This window comes from Microcaecilia unicolor, chromosome 3 (genome assembly GCF_901765095.1).
Source record: "Microcaecilia unicolor chromosome 3, aMicUni1.1, whole genome shotgun sequence".
In the NCBI taxonomy this organism is placed as follows: Eukaryota; Metazoa; Chordata; class Amphibia; order Gymnophiona; family Siphonopidae; genus Microcaecilia; species Microcaecilia unicolor.
The window spans coordinates 125,882,723-125,900,006 of record NC_044033.1 but is presented as its reverse complement, the minus strand read 5'-3'; the positions used below and the strand labels follow the sequence as shown (position 1 = coordinate 125,900,006).

General features: G+C 41.2%; 1 protein-coding gene across 1 annotated transcript in view; it reads left to right on the top strand.

Annotated features, from left to right (window-relative positions):
• Positions 1-17,284, top strand: part of KIF16B (kinesin family member 16B) — a 382,671-nt gene that overhangs the window by 235,477 nt on the left and 129,910 nt on the right. Inside the window, 2 exon segments of the mRNA XM_030196349.1 lie at positions 1,893-1,986; positions 14,072-14,122. Coding sequence (XP_030052209.1) covers positions 1,893-1,986; positions 14,072-14,122 — 145 coding nt within the window.

Genomic DNA, 17,284 nt, shown 5'->3' with positions numbered 1-17,284 from the left:
TTAGTAGTTGACAGGGCTAATTTGAAATCTGTCTCTGCTCTTCTTTTGAAGGCACCTGCTTGTGCCTTTGTGGTAAATTCCCTATCAGGAATGTTAAGTAGTAGTAGGATGCCTTAATTCCTTTGTTCTGACACTATTCTTCAAAAATACCTCACTCTGAACCATTCACTCCTGAGTGACTGTCTGCTTCCCCCCCCCCCCCCCCCCCCCCCAGGTTCCAATTTAAAAGCTGTTCTATGTCTTTTTTTTTTTTCCCCCACCCTGGTTAAAGTAGACCTCATCTTTTTTTATTTTTTTTTTTTGGAATAGGCTCCCCTTTCCCCAGAATATTGCCCAGTTCATTGCAAATCTAAATCACTCTTCCTTGTACCATGGTCTCATCTATGCTCTACTTGCTTCTTGGATCTTGTGTGTGGAACAGGGAACATTTCTAAAAATGCTACCTTAGAAGTTCTGGATTTCAACTTTCTATCTAAGAACCTAAGTTTGGCTTCCAGAACCTTCATCCCACGTTTTTCTGTATTATTTGTACTCTCATGTACTAAGACAGACAGTTTCTCCTCAGTGCTGTCTAATATCTTATGTAGGCGACGTATGAGGTTCACCTTTTTCATCCTACGCAGGCAAGTGACCAAGTGATCCTCATGCCCACCAGCCACCCAGCTATCAACATGCCTAATGTCTGAATCACCAACTACAACAACCATCTTAACTGTTTTTTTCTTATGCAGAAGTCCCTGCAGAGACAGCCTCGGTACTAAAGGATATTGTGTCTCCAGGAGGGCAGATCCTCAATATAGGATCAATGTGTTGCTCACCAAAATGATGATGTCCTATCAGGTGACCTTTCATTTCCTAGGCAGCTCAAGGCTGCTAATTTGGAGTTGGGACCTCTCTACTATGTCCCTGTAGGTCTCATCTATCTCCCTCTCTCTCTTCCTCAGCTCTTCTAAGTCTGCTACTCTAGCTTCAAGATATTGGACTTTTTCTCTGATGAGAGCACACAAACATCATCTCACCTACTGGGAGATAATGCTCTGTGTAATAGACTGGATAGCACCCATCCCACTTAATATTGTCATGATGATTAGTTATTTAAATTTGCTAACAGAGTATACCTAAAATAATTTAAAGGGCCTTAAGATTATTTGGTATATGCTTTTATTTATGTTTGTTTCTAGCTGAACTTCGAATAATTTTTGTTTTAGGTGAATCAAATGCTGCTGAAAATACCCTGTGGTGACAAATTACCTTCTTGCCTTCTTAATCGGGATAATTGTCAATAAATTAAGAAATGTGCCTAGGGTTGATAAGGTTGTTGGGGGGGAGAGACAAGAAGACAGTGAACTAGACCCTGCTTATCTATCTAATTATTCTAATACCTAAAATGTATTTAAAACTAAGGATAAAAAGATATTAAACCCTGCTCAGCTAATGTCTACCTTATAAATGCTCTTTTAGGTTGTAACAGTTAATTTTAAATTATGACAAAAAGATTTTTTCGGTATTTAAGCAAGCGATTAAATAGTGTTTGCTTTTTTATGAAATTCAAGCAGTTTATATCAATAAGCCTACAGATTTTCTTCTATCTGAAGCTTTGTGTCACCAAATCACTGAGCAAAGTAATGTTCACATACCAGGAGAGGCTTTCTCTCCTCTCGGAACTTTGTCTTTTCTGTGAATCCTGATGTGTCTGCTATCTTTAGAAACCCTGGTTTTACTGCTAATCTTTATCACCAATTCTCTGTAAGTTGCTGATCATATCTATAAGACCACCTTACTGTGATGCCCATTGGAATGTGAAAGTAAAAATGAAACATGCTTAATACTATGCAAAAAAAGTGTATCCACAAGAGTGACATTTATTATATTTATCTTTAAAATGTTTGCAGGATAAATGCTTATATTGAAGAAGAAGTACAGAGGCGACTCCAGACTATTCACCCTCTTAATGAAGACAGTACCAGTCTCTGTGTATCTCTCCAGGTGGGTTGAGTTTGCATGAAGGTATTATGTCAAAGAAAATTGCAGAGATATAAAAACTAATATCTTATTTTTAATAGACATAAATCTTTAGAAAGCCACTGTTGTTTCAATGCAGTTAGGTTAATTAGTTGTATAAGCTTGAATAAAATAAGTACCATTTAAAAAAATAATAATACTATAAATCAGTAAGGGGTGAATGGCTTCCCCCCCCCCCCCCCCCCCCCCAAAAAAAAAGGTTGTTGATATGGCTGATGGGGATTCCTAAGCTCTGCCAGTGGAAGAGGTGCTCTGGAGGCAAGAAAACAGTGCTGGCAGACAGTGGCCCTTTCCGTGTGTCCGCTGCTGCTATGCCTCCTCCCCCGGCTTGCACAAAAGCTAGAAAGTGTTTGCAAAGTGTCAAGAGCATATTAGACAAGGTTCAGTTTTTGTTTTCATTTATTACATTGAAATAGAATATTTTAAAGATGGAGGCTGTATAGGTAGGGAATAAAATAGTTCAAGGGTTTTACAGAGGGGTGCTGAGAAAACATAGATATAAACCTTAGCTCAAACATTAGGATTTTGGAGGGATTCTGAACTTTGACTGAAGGATCACGTTTCAAAAACTGTTGCAACAAAAGAAAAGAGTGAGGCGGATCCAAAGAGGATAAAAAAATTAAAGTGTCTTTTTGTAAAAGTCATAGAAATGACCCGACACGGCCGTGTTTCAGCACAAAGGCCTACCTCAGGGGTCAAACAAATCTAAAGGTAAAAATAATGTATATACAAATAAGTAAACGTGTCATTTGTCTAAGCTTTAAATCAATCTGATGATATATAAACAACTTGTACATAAATGAAGTAAATAAATCATGAAGACATATGAACCCACATTTAATATGATAAAATCTGTATATATACATTTCTAAAGAACTGACGCCCTTAGTGCTACTGGTATAACCATGTGCTTTCTTACCAGTGATGTTCTTTCTAAAATGGTATAGTCCATAGAAAGATGTATTTTAAAGTATGAAAGTGCATATAGTGCATGTTGAAATATACTTGTATGGAAAAGATATATTAAACGGAGGTGCCCATTGTATATCAGTATGGATGAAAAAAATTGGCTAATACACGTGGTAGTTATATGGAATACCTGTCGGTTTGTAGTAAAAAAAAAAAAAGCTTGGCTTAAGAAAGATATTAAGATCCGGGCTGTATGAAACGTATCTTCTAAAATAGGGAAAAACCCACTGTAAGATTTTAAACGACACAAACTATGAGTTTGCAATTTTATGAAAATGCACTTTTGGGAAAGACATTTTTAATTATAACAAACGTAAAGTATATTAGAAGCCGCCATACTGATCTATGAGATGCATAAAGAAATGACAGTGGTGCTCTGACACTCTTTGAAATATATTCTGTTTCAGCGCAAGTCTATGGCATCGTTGACCAAAATAGATTTTTGAATAACTTTGAATGATACTAAAATATATGGCATACTTTTGAGGTTCTAAATATACAAATTGTTGCAAACATAAGAATTGGTGCCAAACCACTAAATATATTGAAAAGCAGTATACTGATCAAAGACAGATATAAGGCAAATGCTGAGAAAGTAGCGGTGCTCCGATACTCTTTGAAATGTTTTTTTTTCTGCTCAAGTTTATGGCATCATTGATTAAATTAGATTTTGGAATAACATTATCAAATTTCAATATGATGGTCGCTGAGTAGTGCTGGAATGTTCAGCATGCTTTTAGGGTTCTTTTTTGCAAACATAAAAAGTAGTGCCATGCCACTGAATACAATATTGTAGTTGAAGTAAAAAAATAAGAATACGCCTTATAGAAGGTAAAATTTGTAATGGATATAGATTAAAATGTTCTCTATGGTGCTGTATTCTATATATTAAATTTAATATGTTACCCTAAATTTTTTTTTAATTGCTGATGTAATACTAATTATAAAATGGCACCAAATGGCTACTGGGATATTTAGATATTTCAAAAACTGTTGCATCAGCTGAGACCATATTTGGAAGAGGAAACATTGTATTTTGATGAAATTAGATAATTGTAATGGGATTTTAGTGGGCCTTCCAGAGAGATTATATTGTTTAGAGTTGATTCAAAATACAGAGACTAAGATCATTGGTGGATTGAAAAGAAATACTAACATACTATATGACATCAGATAAAGAACTGCATGATCATGAGTCGTCCATGCTATGGAATTTACATTGGCTTCCTGTACAGTTCAGAATCCAGTTAAAGATATTTGCACATACTGAGGACCCTGGTTCTCTCAAAATTTGTACCCAGTACAAAGTAAGATTAGCGTTTACATTCCCACTGTATTGAAGGATGTATCTTTTTTTTTTTTTTAAATAATATTGTACCCTGCAATGTTTGTTAATGTATGGCATAAAAGTATTGTTATAAACAAATAAGTGGCATTTTTGGTGCATATACTATTTATTTATTACATTTTCCCACCTATGTGCACGCTCAATGTGGCTTACATAGTACCGAAAAGGCGAATCACCAGGTCCGGTAGAGGAACAAATACAATTAGATGTTAGGGTCGAATAAGGTAAGTTATAGGCACGTTAGAGGTCAAAGATAGGGAGGGGTAAATAGTGTCCAGTATGATCTTTGGTTTTGCTGTGTTGCTGAGTTGAGGCATTTATGTTGGGTCGGTGGGGTATGCCTTTCCGAACAGGTATGTCTTTAGTGATTTCCTGAAGTTTAGATGGTCATAGATTGTTTTCACAGTTTTAGGCAGTGCGTTCCATAGTCGTGTGCTTATATAGGAGAAGTTGGATGCATAGGTTGTTTTGTATTTGAGACCTTTGCAGTTTGGGTAGTGGAGATTCAGGTAAGTTCGCGATGAACCGGTTCTGTTTCTGTTTGGGAGATGAATCAGGTCAGTCATGTATCCTGGGACTACACCATAGATAATCTTGTGGACCAAGGTGCAGATTTTGAAGGTGATACGTCCTTTGATTGGGGAGCCAGTGTAGTTTTTCTTGGAGAGGTTTGGCACTTTGAAATCGTGTTTTACCAAATATCAGCCTGGCTGCTGTGTTTTGGGCTGTCTGAAGTTTCTTGGTGAGTTGTTCTCTACATCCAGCATAGATTCCATTGCAGTAGTCCGCGTGGCTTAGTACCATGGATTGTATTAGGTTATGGAATATTTCCCTCGGGAAGAAAGGTTTTACACGTTTAAGTTTCCACATTGAATGAAACATTTTCTTTATAGTGGAGTTTACTTGGCTCTCAAATGTAAGATTGCGGTCAATTGTAACGCCTAGTATTTTGAGACTATCTGAAATAGGGAGAGTGTGGTCTGGGGTGTTTATGGTTGTGGGTTTGTAATTATTGTGTTGGGATGAGAGGATGAGGCAGTGTGTTTTTTCAGTGTTCAGTTTCAATTGAAATGAATTTGCCCATGAGTCCATGGTGTTCAAACCGCGTTTGATTTCATTGGAGATTTCTGATAACTCGTGTCTGAAAGGGATGTAAATTGTGACATCATCTGCATAGATGAACGGGTGGAGGCCTTGGTTGGATAAGGATTTGGCCAATGGGATCATCATTATGTTGAAGACAATGGTGATTCTTGAGGAACTCCGCAGTTTGATTTCCACAGTAGTGACATATTTGTATTAGATTTTACTTGGTATGTTCTGGCGGATAGAAAACTCTTGATCCAACTAAGTATATTTCCACCAATCCCGAAGTGGTCTAGGAGTCGCAGAAGTATATTGTGGTTTACCATATTGAATGCGCTCTACATGTTGAATTGGAGGAGAAGTATTCTTTTACCTGTAGCTATTTCATGCTTGAATTTGACCAGGAGAGTGACTAGTACAGTTTCGGTGCTGTGGGAGGGGCGGAATCCTGATTGTGATTCATGTAGTAATGAGAACTTGTCCATATAGTCGGTGAGCTGTTTGGTCACCATGCTCTCCATCAGTTTGATTACTAGTGGGATAGATGCAACTGGGTGATAGTTGGTGAGATCGTTCGTTTTTTTCTTTGTGTCTTTCGGTAATGGGATGAGTAGAATGTTGCTATGTTCCTCAGGGAAGAGACCTTCCTGGAGCATGTAGTTTAGGTAGGATGTGATGTCTTCTGTGAAGCAATTGGGGCGGATTTGAGTAGGTGGCTGGGGCAGATGTCCAGTTTGCAGTGGGTATTGGAGAATCTATGAATCGCTTGGGTGACTGATTCAACAGTGAGGAGAGCAAATTTTGACCAGCTAGGATCCCGATCTGCTGGGCATTCTCCACAGATTGAGTCCAGTCCATTGATGAAGTTTTCGATGTTGGTGTTGTGCTGAGGAAGTGTATTGGGTAATTTTATTATTTTTTCTATCATATGTTTGCAAACATGCCTTTATAAAATTACCCCCTATCCATACAAGTATATATGTATATTACTTCTGCTGGAATTCTGTGCGACTGTAGAGTGCAGAATTCCCCAGCTATGCAGGATTCACCATTTTCCCGCAGAATCTCCACTTTGAGGTGAATTTTTAAAAAATAATGCAGGAATGGGCCACGGTAAAACTGTGTTGATGGATGGCTAGCTGACTTGTCTTCCACCTCCTCCCCCCCCCCCCCCCCCGGTCTCAGTGGGCCCTCTCCTGCCTGCAGTAAGGAAGGAAGACAGGCTGGCTCCCCCTACCACCGCCACCCCTTCCCGAGCCTCATTGAGCCTTCCCTGGGCCTATCTTAATATGTCATGTTGGTCTAGTCGCCTCTTCAGGGGCAAGACAGAACACCACTCTTTCCTGCCCACTGCCACCACTTTCTGGCCGGTACCACCGTTTCTTCAAAATGTCCGCCAAGACTTTAAGCGGTAATCTTGTGAGGTTGGCGCAGGAAGTTTCAGTGACCATTTGGAAGAAGCAGTGGTACCGGCCCAAAGCACCTGGCAGTGGGCAGGAAAGAGTGGAGTTCTGAAGAGCTACTCCTAATGCAGCTTGTCCTCATTGTAGCTCACTAATGAGTATGGTTGCGAGTGGATGCTAATTGTGGGTGCAGAAGGGAGCGGAAAAAACTATGGATGGGGTATGTGTGGATGCAGGGGGCTGGAAAAAAGTAAAGGAAGATATGAGTGGGTGCGGGAGGGGGGGGCCTGAAAAAATAATGGATGGTATGTGTGGGTACAGAGGCGCTGAATAGAATAATGGATGGTATGTGTGGGTACAGGGGGAGGGCTGGAAAAAAACTATGGATGATGAGTAGGTACAGGGGGGCTGGAAATGGTGTCTGGGTACAGGAAGGGGGGCTGTAAAAGGGTGGATGCTATGGGTGCTGGGAAAAATATGGATATTTGTGTACAGGGAGTTTTCCCTGTGTTCAAAAATGTCCCTACTGTACCTTTACTGTTGATGTAGGAGTTGCACCCCCCACACACACATACCATAAGAATTTTAACTTGCCCCATCATACCCTATCCCACCTCACCCCACCTTAGTCACTGACTGCCTAAGATGGGTTGGAGTGCAAAAGTGGAGGTCAGCATGAGGAGCAAGAAAATGGAGAAAAGACAATTTGGAAGGTGCCTACTTTTCTTATTAGAATAGACTCCTGTCAAATGCCTAAATATAGGTGCTCTGTTATAGAATTATCCTTTATCCCTGGGATTCTATATATCACACTGAGATTTTCATGCAGAAATGGAAGCATATATCAAAACAATGTGCATAAGCTAATTGGTTAACAAGCTAATCAGCATTGAAAATTGGATGTTAACCGATTATCAGCACTAATTAACATTAATTAGAATTTACACGCCAAACTGTCTAAGCTTATTCTGTAACGTGGTATGCATAAATTCTGAGTCGTGTAGTTGAAAAGTGGGTGTGTCTTAGGGCGTGGAATAGGCAGGTCATAGGTGTTTCTGAAATCTATACGTGTTGTTATAGAATACACCCAGTCTGCACCTAATTTAGGCATTGGGATTTATATAAAGTTTTATTTGGCATAACTGCCCACGACTAAATTTAGTTGCACAGAGCAGTGATCTGCGTAGTGGTGGGATCCCTGAGACCCTTTTGTGCTATTGTGAGGAGATAGAACGTCGGATGGTTTGGTTCATGAGCCCCTTTTGTGGTGGGATGTTATGCTAGGGTATATTTTCTGCCTAGGGATTTGTAACCGTCCAGCTTGTTCTGTTTTTACAGTAGGTGTATTAATGTTCTGGGGAAGTGTTTTCTAATCACTGATCATGGTAAATTGGTGTACTGTTAATTCTCATCTCAACCCTTTCATTATATTTAAAACGGCTTCTTTCAGAAATTTGTAAGGTGCAACATATCAAAGTGTACATGCTCCTTGTCAGTGTTACACCCTACAAATTTCTGAAGGAGGCTGTTTTTGACATAATGAAAGTGTTGAGATGAGCCTTAACAGTACAGCTGAGAGCCTGAGATCATCTTTGTGTAACGCAGTGGCATACCTTGGGCGGGGCGGTGGGGGCAGTCCGCCCCGGGTGTCAGCATGAGGGGGGTGCTCCGCTCCCACTGCTTCCGACCCAAAGACCGCTGGCGCCGCAGTCCCCAGTCCCCACCTGCCTACCCTAAGCTCCCTCCCTGTCTGCCACCCGCCCCCTGCATTTTACAACCTCTGAATTGTGGTGCAGCGCCTCACGTCTGCCTACCACCTGTGAAAGAAGCAGATCGCCTTGTCGTTGGGCCTTCCCTCACTGTGCCCCACCCTCGAGGAAATAGGATGTTACATCAGAGGAGGGCGGGACACAGTGAGGGAAGGCCCGACGATGAGGCGATCTGCTTCTTTCACAGGCAGGCAGACGCAAGGTGTTGCACCGCCGATTCCAAGGTTTTTAAAATGCAGGGGGCAGTGGCAGAGAGAAGGGAGCTTAGGGTAGGCAGCTGGGGACTGGGCCGGGGGGTTGGGCTCAGTCCCCAACTGCCTACCCCTTAGAAGGGGGCTGGAGCTGGAACTAGGGTCTGGGCAGGGGCAGGTGGGTCTGGGGCGGAAAAGGGGGGCAGATGAGATAATGGGCTAAGGCTGAAAAGAAGGACCATAATGCAAGGCAGGTGGATGAAGGGGACTGGAAGTGGGAGCTAAAAAAGAGGGTAGGTGGGATAAGGGGGCTAGTATTGGAACTGGGGGGATGAAAAGGGGCAGAGGCTGAAACTGTGGGGACTAGGGGCTGAAACTGGGGGGACAGGGAGAAAGTGGCTAAGGCTGAAGCTTGGGACTGGTGGGAGAAAAGGGCTGGGGCTGAAACTGGGGACTGGTGGGATAGTGGGGCTGGAACTGGGGGAGCTGAAAAGGGGGGCAGGTGGGAGAAGTGGGCTGGGGCTGGAACTGGGGGCAGGTGGGATAATGGGGCTGCAACTGGGAGCTGAAAAGAAGGGGCAGAGAGAGGGGGGAAAGATCCTGGATGGATGGGAGAGAGGGGGAGGGCAGACCCTGGAAGCTGGATGGATGGGAGAGGGAGGGCAAATGGTGGATGGAAGGGGCAGAGAAAAAGGGCAGACAGTGGATAGAAGGGAGAGAGAGAGCAGACAGTGGTTGGAAGGAGGAGAGAGAGAGGGCAGATGGGTAGATGGTGTATGGAAGGGGCAGAGATAGAGGGCAGACACTAGATGGAAGGGAGAGAGAGGTCAAATAGTGGTTGGAAGGGGCAGAGAGAGAGAGGGCAGATGGTGATGGAGGGGACAGGAGAGAGAGGACAGACACTGGATGGCAGGGGCAGGGAGACAGCGAAGGCAGATGTTGGGTGGAAGGGAGAGAGTGAAGAGAAGATGAGGAAAGCAGAAACCAGAGACAACCAACTGTAAATAAAATATTTTTTTCTTTTTTTGCTTTATGGTAAAATAGTATTGTAGCTGTGTTAATAAATGTTTATAATAGAACATGGAAATAAGGTAATGATTTTGACTAACTTTTGGAGAACAAAACCCCCTTCCTCAGGTCAGGATAGGATACTGTAACAGCAGTATGCTGTATTGACCTGAGGAAGGAGGTTTTGGCCTCTGAAAGCTAAATGTATTAGTCCAATAAAATGGTATTATTTTATTTCTATTTGTTAATTTGTAAAGTAGTGATTGGTGTTTGTTAGTTTTTTTTAATTTACATCTTCTGTATTTGTTTTGCACAGTACTAGGGAACATTTTCTGTTTCTGTGGTGTGTTGCATTGTATGCAGAATCTGGCATTTTGGGGGTTCAGTTTAATTTTTGTCTGAATAGAAAGTTTATGGTTTCTTATTCTATAGTGGATTAGGGTGTATCTGTGTCTGTGAAAAAGACATGGCTTTCAGTTGGCATTGACTGTGCAGGATCGACAATCTGTACTAATCTGGCTGGTTTCGTTTACAATAGGTGAATTGATGTTCTACTAGTGCTCACTGCAATGTTTAAGATGCTTTCCTTTTTCTTGTGTGACTCATAGAAATTACTGCTTATTACCATAAGAATTGCTCTATAGGTCCCGAGTGTTTTTGTATTCTCAGTATGCCTAGTACTGGATTTTGGAGAGGGGTGTTAAAAAATGACCTGCCCCAGGTGTCAAATACCCTAGGTACGCCACTGGGGTAACGTACCCTGATTTAAGAGTGAGGTTCATTCCTGTAACTGTTATGGAATACACAAAACTAACCTATCTGAAAATGTTATTCTGGAAGGTAAGAAATTACTTACTGTCACCTTCAGGCATTTCCCCTCCCAAATACAGTATTTCTACATCTGGAGCCTGTGTATTTCTAAGTTTCACACTGGCATGAGGAAAGTACTGAAGGAAGAGAGGCATCTGGCTAAAGGGGAAGGGAGAGAGGGAGGAAGAGAGAAAGAGCAGTGCATTGGAGAGGGTGACAGAGAGCAGGCTGCAGTAGTGAGAGGAAAGGGGTGTGCTGCCCTTGATTATTCACGGGGATGTGGGTGGGGGCACCATGAGAAAATCTTTCCTTGGTGCTGACTCAAAAATCTTCACTGTCCAATAAACTAGGTTCCTATCCAATCTATTTTTTGAGATAGGCATAATAAAATATGTATGAGATGTATATATGGTAAAAGCAAAGAAGTAGATCTGAAGAATTTTATTCACTACCATAGTTAAAAGAACTAGATGCATCAGGGGCAAAAATACTCACTAAATGTAAAACATAAGTAACACCTATGTGACAAAGTAGTACACATTGCTGCACACGTTATGTTTTCTTCAGATCTGCTTTTTTGCATTTACCACATTGGATCTTTTTTTTTTTAGATGTTTATATGCAAATTTATTTATTTATTTATTGCATTTGTATCCCACATTTTCCCACCTATTTGCAGGCTCAATGTGGCTTACATAGTACCGTGAAGGCATTCGCCAGCTCCAGTATAGAAACAAATACAGGTTGATGTTATGGTCTTATAAGGTTTATAGATCTAGACAACAGTTAGGAATAGTAGAGAAGGAGAGCTGTATAGTATACATTATAAGGTTTGTTTAAGTTGTGCTGCAGAGATTTAGGCCCTTAAGTTGGGTCCGTAGGGTATGCCTTTTCGAACAGGTGGGTCTTTAATGCATTCTGGAAATTAAGGTGGTCATACGTTTTCACAGCTTTTGGTAATGCGTTCCACAATTGTGTACTTATGTAGGAGAAGTTGGATGCATATAGTGATTTATATTTGAGTCCTTTGCAACTTGGGTAATGGAGATTTAAGTAAGTTCTTGTAGGTCTGACTGCATTTCTGGTTGGGAGATCTATGAGGTCAGTCATGTATCCTGGGGCTTCGCCCTAGATAATTTTATGGACTAGGGTGCAGATTTTGAAAGCTATGCGCTCTCTGATTGGGAGCCAGTGCAGCTTTTCCCTGGAGGGGTTTGGCGCTTTCGAATCGCATTTTATCAAATATGTCTGGCTGCTGTGTTTTGAGCGGTTGAAGTTTCTTTAAGAGTTGATCTTCGCATCCCGCATAAATTCCGTTAACAATAGTCTACATGGCTTAGTACCATTGATTGTGTCAGGTTGCGGAAAGTTTCCCTCGGGGAAAAATGGTTTCAGGCGTTTAAGTTTCTACATAGAATGGAACATTTTCTTGGTTGTAGAGTTCACTTGGCTCTCGAGTGTCAGGTTACAGTCGATTATGACCCCGAGAATTTTCAGGCTATCAGCGATAAGGAGGGTGTAGTCTGGGATGTTTAAGTTTGTGGGTTTGTACTTGTTGTGTTGGGATGAGAGGATGAGGCTGTGTGTTTTTTCTGTGTTGAGTTTTAGATGGAATGCATTTGCCCATGAGTTCATAGTATTCAAGCTGAGCGTGATTTCTTTGGTGATTTCTGTCAGTTCATGTTTGAAAGGGATGTATATAGTGACATCATCTGCATAGATGAATGGGTTGAGGCCTTGGGTGGCTAAGGATTTTGCTAGTGGGGTCATCATAAGGCTGAAGAGGATCGGTGATAGTGGTGATCCTTGCGATACTTCATGGAGGTAATATGTTTGAGTTTGATTTCACTTGGTATGTTCTGGTGGTTAGGAAGCCTTCGATCCAGCTGCGTATGATTCCAGCGATCCCAAAGTAGTCGGAGTTTTAATAGTATATTATGGCTTACCATGTTGAATGCGCTAGATATGTCGAATTGGAGGAGAAGTATGCTTTTACCTGTTGCTATTTCCTGCTTGAATTTGGCTAGGAGGGTGGTAAGTACTGTTTCGGTGCTATGGAGGGGGCAAAATCCAGATTGTGATTTATGTAATATTGAGAATTGTTTTATGTAGTCTGTGAGTTGAATGGTTACCATACTTTCCATCAGTTTGACTATGCTAATGTGTCACAGCCCACCCTTTGCTCCCTCCCCCAAATGGAATAGTTAAACTGTGCACATGGACATATGCGCTGTCAATAACAGTACATTACCTTAGCATTGTTACCATATTTATATTTTTCTCTTGAAAATGAAATAAAGATTAAGGGACCCTTTAACTAAAGTGCATTAAGCAATTAACTTATGAATTAGTTCATTTACTGCACTGCAGAAGCATGCTAACTGTTCCCACGGTAGTTTAGCAGTTAGCATGCGCTAATTCACATGTTAAGGGGTCCTTTTACAAAAGTGCTCTAGAGTTTTAGCGCGTGCATTAAATACGTGTGTTCTAAACGCTAGAGACGCCCATATATTCCTATGGGCGTCTCTAGCATTTAGCGCACCGTAAAAACATTAGCGCACCTTTGTAAAAGACCCCCCTTAGTGCATTTTGTGTTGAGGTATGAATATCATAGTGAAGTTCGCGTAGGGTACATACTGCATGCTGGCACTTGCACAGTTAGCACAGTTTCATGAAGCACTTCCTCAACAGGAGGCATCAAGTGTGTTTGCACTAATTGCAACCAGAATTAACACGCACTGATGAAATTTCTGCATGGGAACTGCAGAGAACATACTGAGCACACCTCCAAGAATTCCATGGCTGCACCTTAAGTTTTCCAGTTAAGATACAGTAAATTCAAAACTTATCAGACTTTAATAAAAGGGCCTCTAAATTAAAAAAAAAGTGTGTGTAATGTTAACCATATAAATAATGTGTGATTAAACCCAATATGCCTTTCACAGCAGTACAGTAAGGGGTTGTTTAGTAAAGCAGTGCTAAACAGTGGCTTTAGCACACCCTTATGTGGGTCTTTCCCACGGGCTAAGGCCATTTTTAGCACAGCAGTACAATGGCCAATTTTAGAATTTTTCTATTAATGGCCACGTGCTAATGCCACCATTAAAAAAGATTAGCACTTGAACCCTTACCACCACCTATTTTGTAGACAGTAAGAGCTCATGCGCTAATCAAACACTAATCAATATAGCTATGCTGATTACCACAGAAACGCCCACTCTTTGCCCTCTGACACACACCCTTCATAGTAAAAATGAAAATAATTTTATAGCAATTGGTGTGCATGCGGTAACTTGGAATTTGCTGTGGTAAGCATGCCCTAGTGCTTACCGCAGCTTGATATAAGGACTCCTAAATGGTCTGTCAGTCCTTTTATCAGTTTTATTTTAAACTGTATGTCCAAATCCGATGTATGTGTATGTTTACATCACACTGCCAGTAAAAGTATATGTATCTGATTCTCAGGAAAATGGCAAACTTCAATGTGGCCCTGATCAACGGAAGCTTAAATATGAGGTAAGTAATCATTTTGGATGTAGTTCTCATAAATGATGCTTGTTTTTAGGCATTCTGATTAAAAGTCCAGATGTACTAGAGCATTTTTCCCATTGTAGGGGTAATTTTATAAAGTATTTTCAGTATGTAAAGCATATTTTACCTGTAAAAAAGGTCTCTTATAAAAGTGTGCAGCTGAATATATTCATATAAGTACTGTATGTGCACTGCACTCACTGCGCATAGGCATTCCTGGAGAACAAAGTTCAGATGGGGCAGGGACAGAGTTGCAGTATATGTGCATATTTTATAAAATGCATGTGTACAAACACACATTTACACCTTCTTTGAAACGGGTGTAAATTTGTGCATGAGAATTTATGCACTACTGAGGATAGGTCTGGTTATCTGTTTCATTAAGGACATACAGTGGGGGAAATAAGTATTTGATCCCTTGCTGATTTTGTAAGTTTGCCCACTGACAAAGACATGAGCAGCCCATAATTGAAGGGTAGGTTATTGGTAACAGTGAGAGATAGCACATCACAAATTAAATCCGGAAAATCACATTGTGGAAAGTATATGAATTTATTTGCATTCTGCAGAGGGAAATAAGTATTTAATCCCTCTGGCAAACAAGACCTAATACTTGGTGGCAAAACCCTTGTTGGCAAGCACAGCGGTCAGACGTCTTCTGTAGTTGATGATGAGGTTTGCACACATGTCAGGAGGAATTTTGGTCCACTCCTCTTTGCAGATCATCTCTAAATCATTAAGAGTTCTGGGCTGTCGCTTGGCAACTCGCAGCTTCAGCTCCCTCCATAAGTTTTCAATGGGATTAAGGTCTGGTGACTGGCTAGGCCACTCCATGACCCTAATGTGCTTCTTCCTGAGCCACTCCTTTGTTGCCTTGGCTGTATGTTTTGGGTCATTGTCGTGCTGGAAGACCCAGCCACGACCCATTTTTAAGGCCCTGGCGGAGGGAAGGAGGTTGTCACTCAGAATTGTACGGTACATGGCCCCATCCATTCTCCCATTGATGCGGTGAAGTAGTCCTGTGCCCTTAGCAGAGAAACACCCCCAAAACATAACATTTCCACCTCCATGCTTGACAGTGGGGACGGTGTTCTTTGGGTCATAGGCAGCATTTCTCTTCCTCCAAACACGGCGAGTTGAGTTCATGCCAAAGAGCTCAATTTTTGTCTCATCTGACCACAGCACCTTCTCCCAATCACTCTCGGCATCATCCAGGTGTTCACTGGCAAACTTCAGACGGGCCGTCACATGTGCCTTCCGGAGCAGGGGGACCTTGCGGGCACTGCAGGATTGCAATCCGTTATGTCGTAATGTGTTACCAATGGTTTTCGTGGTGACAGTGGTCCCAGCTGCCTTGAGATCATTGACAAGTTCCCCCCTTGTAGTTGTAGGCTGATTTCTAACCTTCCTCATGATCAAGGATACCCCACGAGGTGAGATTTTGCGTGGAGCCCCAGATCTTTGTCGATTGACAGTCATTTTGTACTTCTTCCATTTTCTTACTATGGCACCAACAGTTGTCTCCTTCTCGCCCAGCGTCTTACTGATGGTTTTGTAGCCCATTCCAGCCTTGTGCAGGTGTATGATCTTGTCCCTGACATCCTTAGACAGCTCCTTGCTCTTGGCCATTTTGTAGAGGTTAGAGTCTGACTGATTCACTGAGTCTGTGGACAGGTGTCTTTCATACAGGTGACCATTGCCGACAGCTGTCTGTCATGCAGGTAACGAGTTGATTTGGAGCATCTACCTGGTCTGTAGGGGCCAGATCTCTTACTGGTTGGTGGGGGATCAAATACTTATTTCCCTCTGCAGAATGCAAATAAATTCATATACTTTCCACAATGTAATTTTCCGGATTTAATTTGTGATGTGCTATCTCTCACTGTTACCAATAACCTACCCTTCAATTATGGGCTGCTCATGTCTTTGTCAGTGGGCAAACTTACAAAATCAGCAAGGGATCAAATACTTATTTCCCCCACTGTAGGTACGTGCAGTACGATGTTTTTATAAAATGAGTATGTTTTTTGGAACTTTGACATGGTCTTCCTGTTATAAAATTACCCTGTACATATCCAGATCTAAAAATGCTTGGTACATAGACTTCTAAATATTTTAAGTATACAACAAATTAAAATTGATAGAGACATCAATATTTATACAATCAAAATTAACTTTGCTTGATTTCTGTTTCTCTGAATGGCACGCTGCTGTGGTGGAGGCCTTTTTATAAATAGTTCTTTTTCTTCAACAGTATCCTTTTCCTGGGTCCATGAAGTATGTACCATATTTAAAATTTAGCATTTAAAATGGAACTAATATTTGTATACTTTTTATACCTCAGATATCTTGTGTTTGTGTTTATTTACACTTGAATCACTTTTTTTAACAAATAAAGCAATGTACAAAATAGATAAAATCAAATGTAAAAGTGTGATCTATTACTTTCACCTAGACTACTTCTAGTGAAAAGCCACGCTCTTAAGAATATTACACTGATAATTAAAAAGCTGATATTCAACCTGCGTCGAGCAGGCACCAATCTGAAAGTTATGTGGGTGCTGACTGATATTCAGTGCCAGCACCCACATAGCTAAGTGGGCAAAGATGGGATCACACAAAAGGTAATCCTGTCTGTCCGCTTGGCTACGTGGGCCACTCTGGCACTAACCAGGCAGTGCAGCATCTGTCAGATCCGGTTTTCACTGGTTAAGTGCTCCTGAATATCAGCAACGGGACGCTGATTGCAATTTAACCAGAGCCTTTCCTGCCTGGTTAAATGACTTTGAATTTCTTATAATTAGTGCCTGAACAAAGTGAATACATGGGCATTTAACACAGTTATAAATATGGCAGGGATTAACTCTTCAGGAGAGGAATAAAAGATTTCAGGAATAAGTCTTTATAAATTTTAGAAATTGCTATTTTAAAAGCTAGTTTTCACTCTAAAGTATGGGAACTACATGACTACAAGGCTAATATCCTTAAGACAGCTATGTAGAAATGTTAGCACAAAAAAATAAAAATCACTCTTATAACCAGTGCAAACAGAACACTAACACGCTTATTTTCGAAAGAGAAGGACGCCCATCTTTCGACACAAATCGGGAGATGGACGTCCTTCTCGCAAGGTCGTCCAAATCGGCA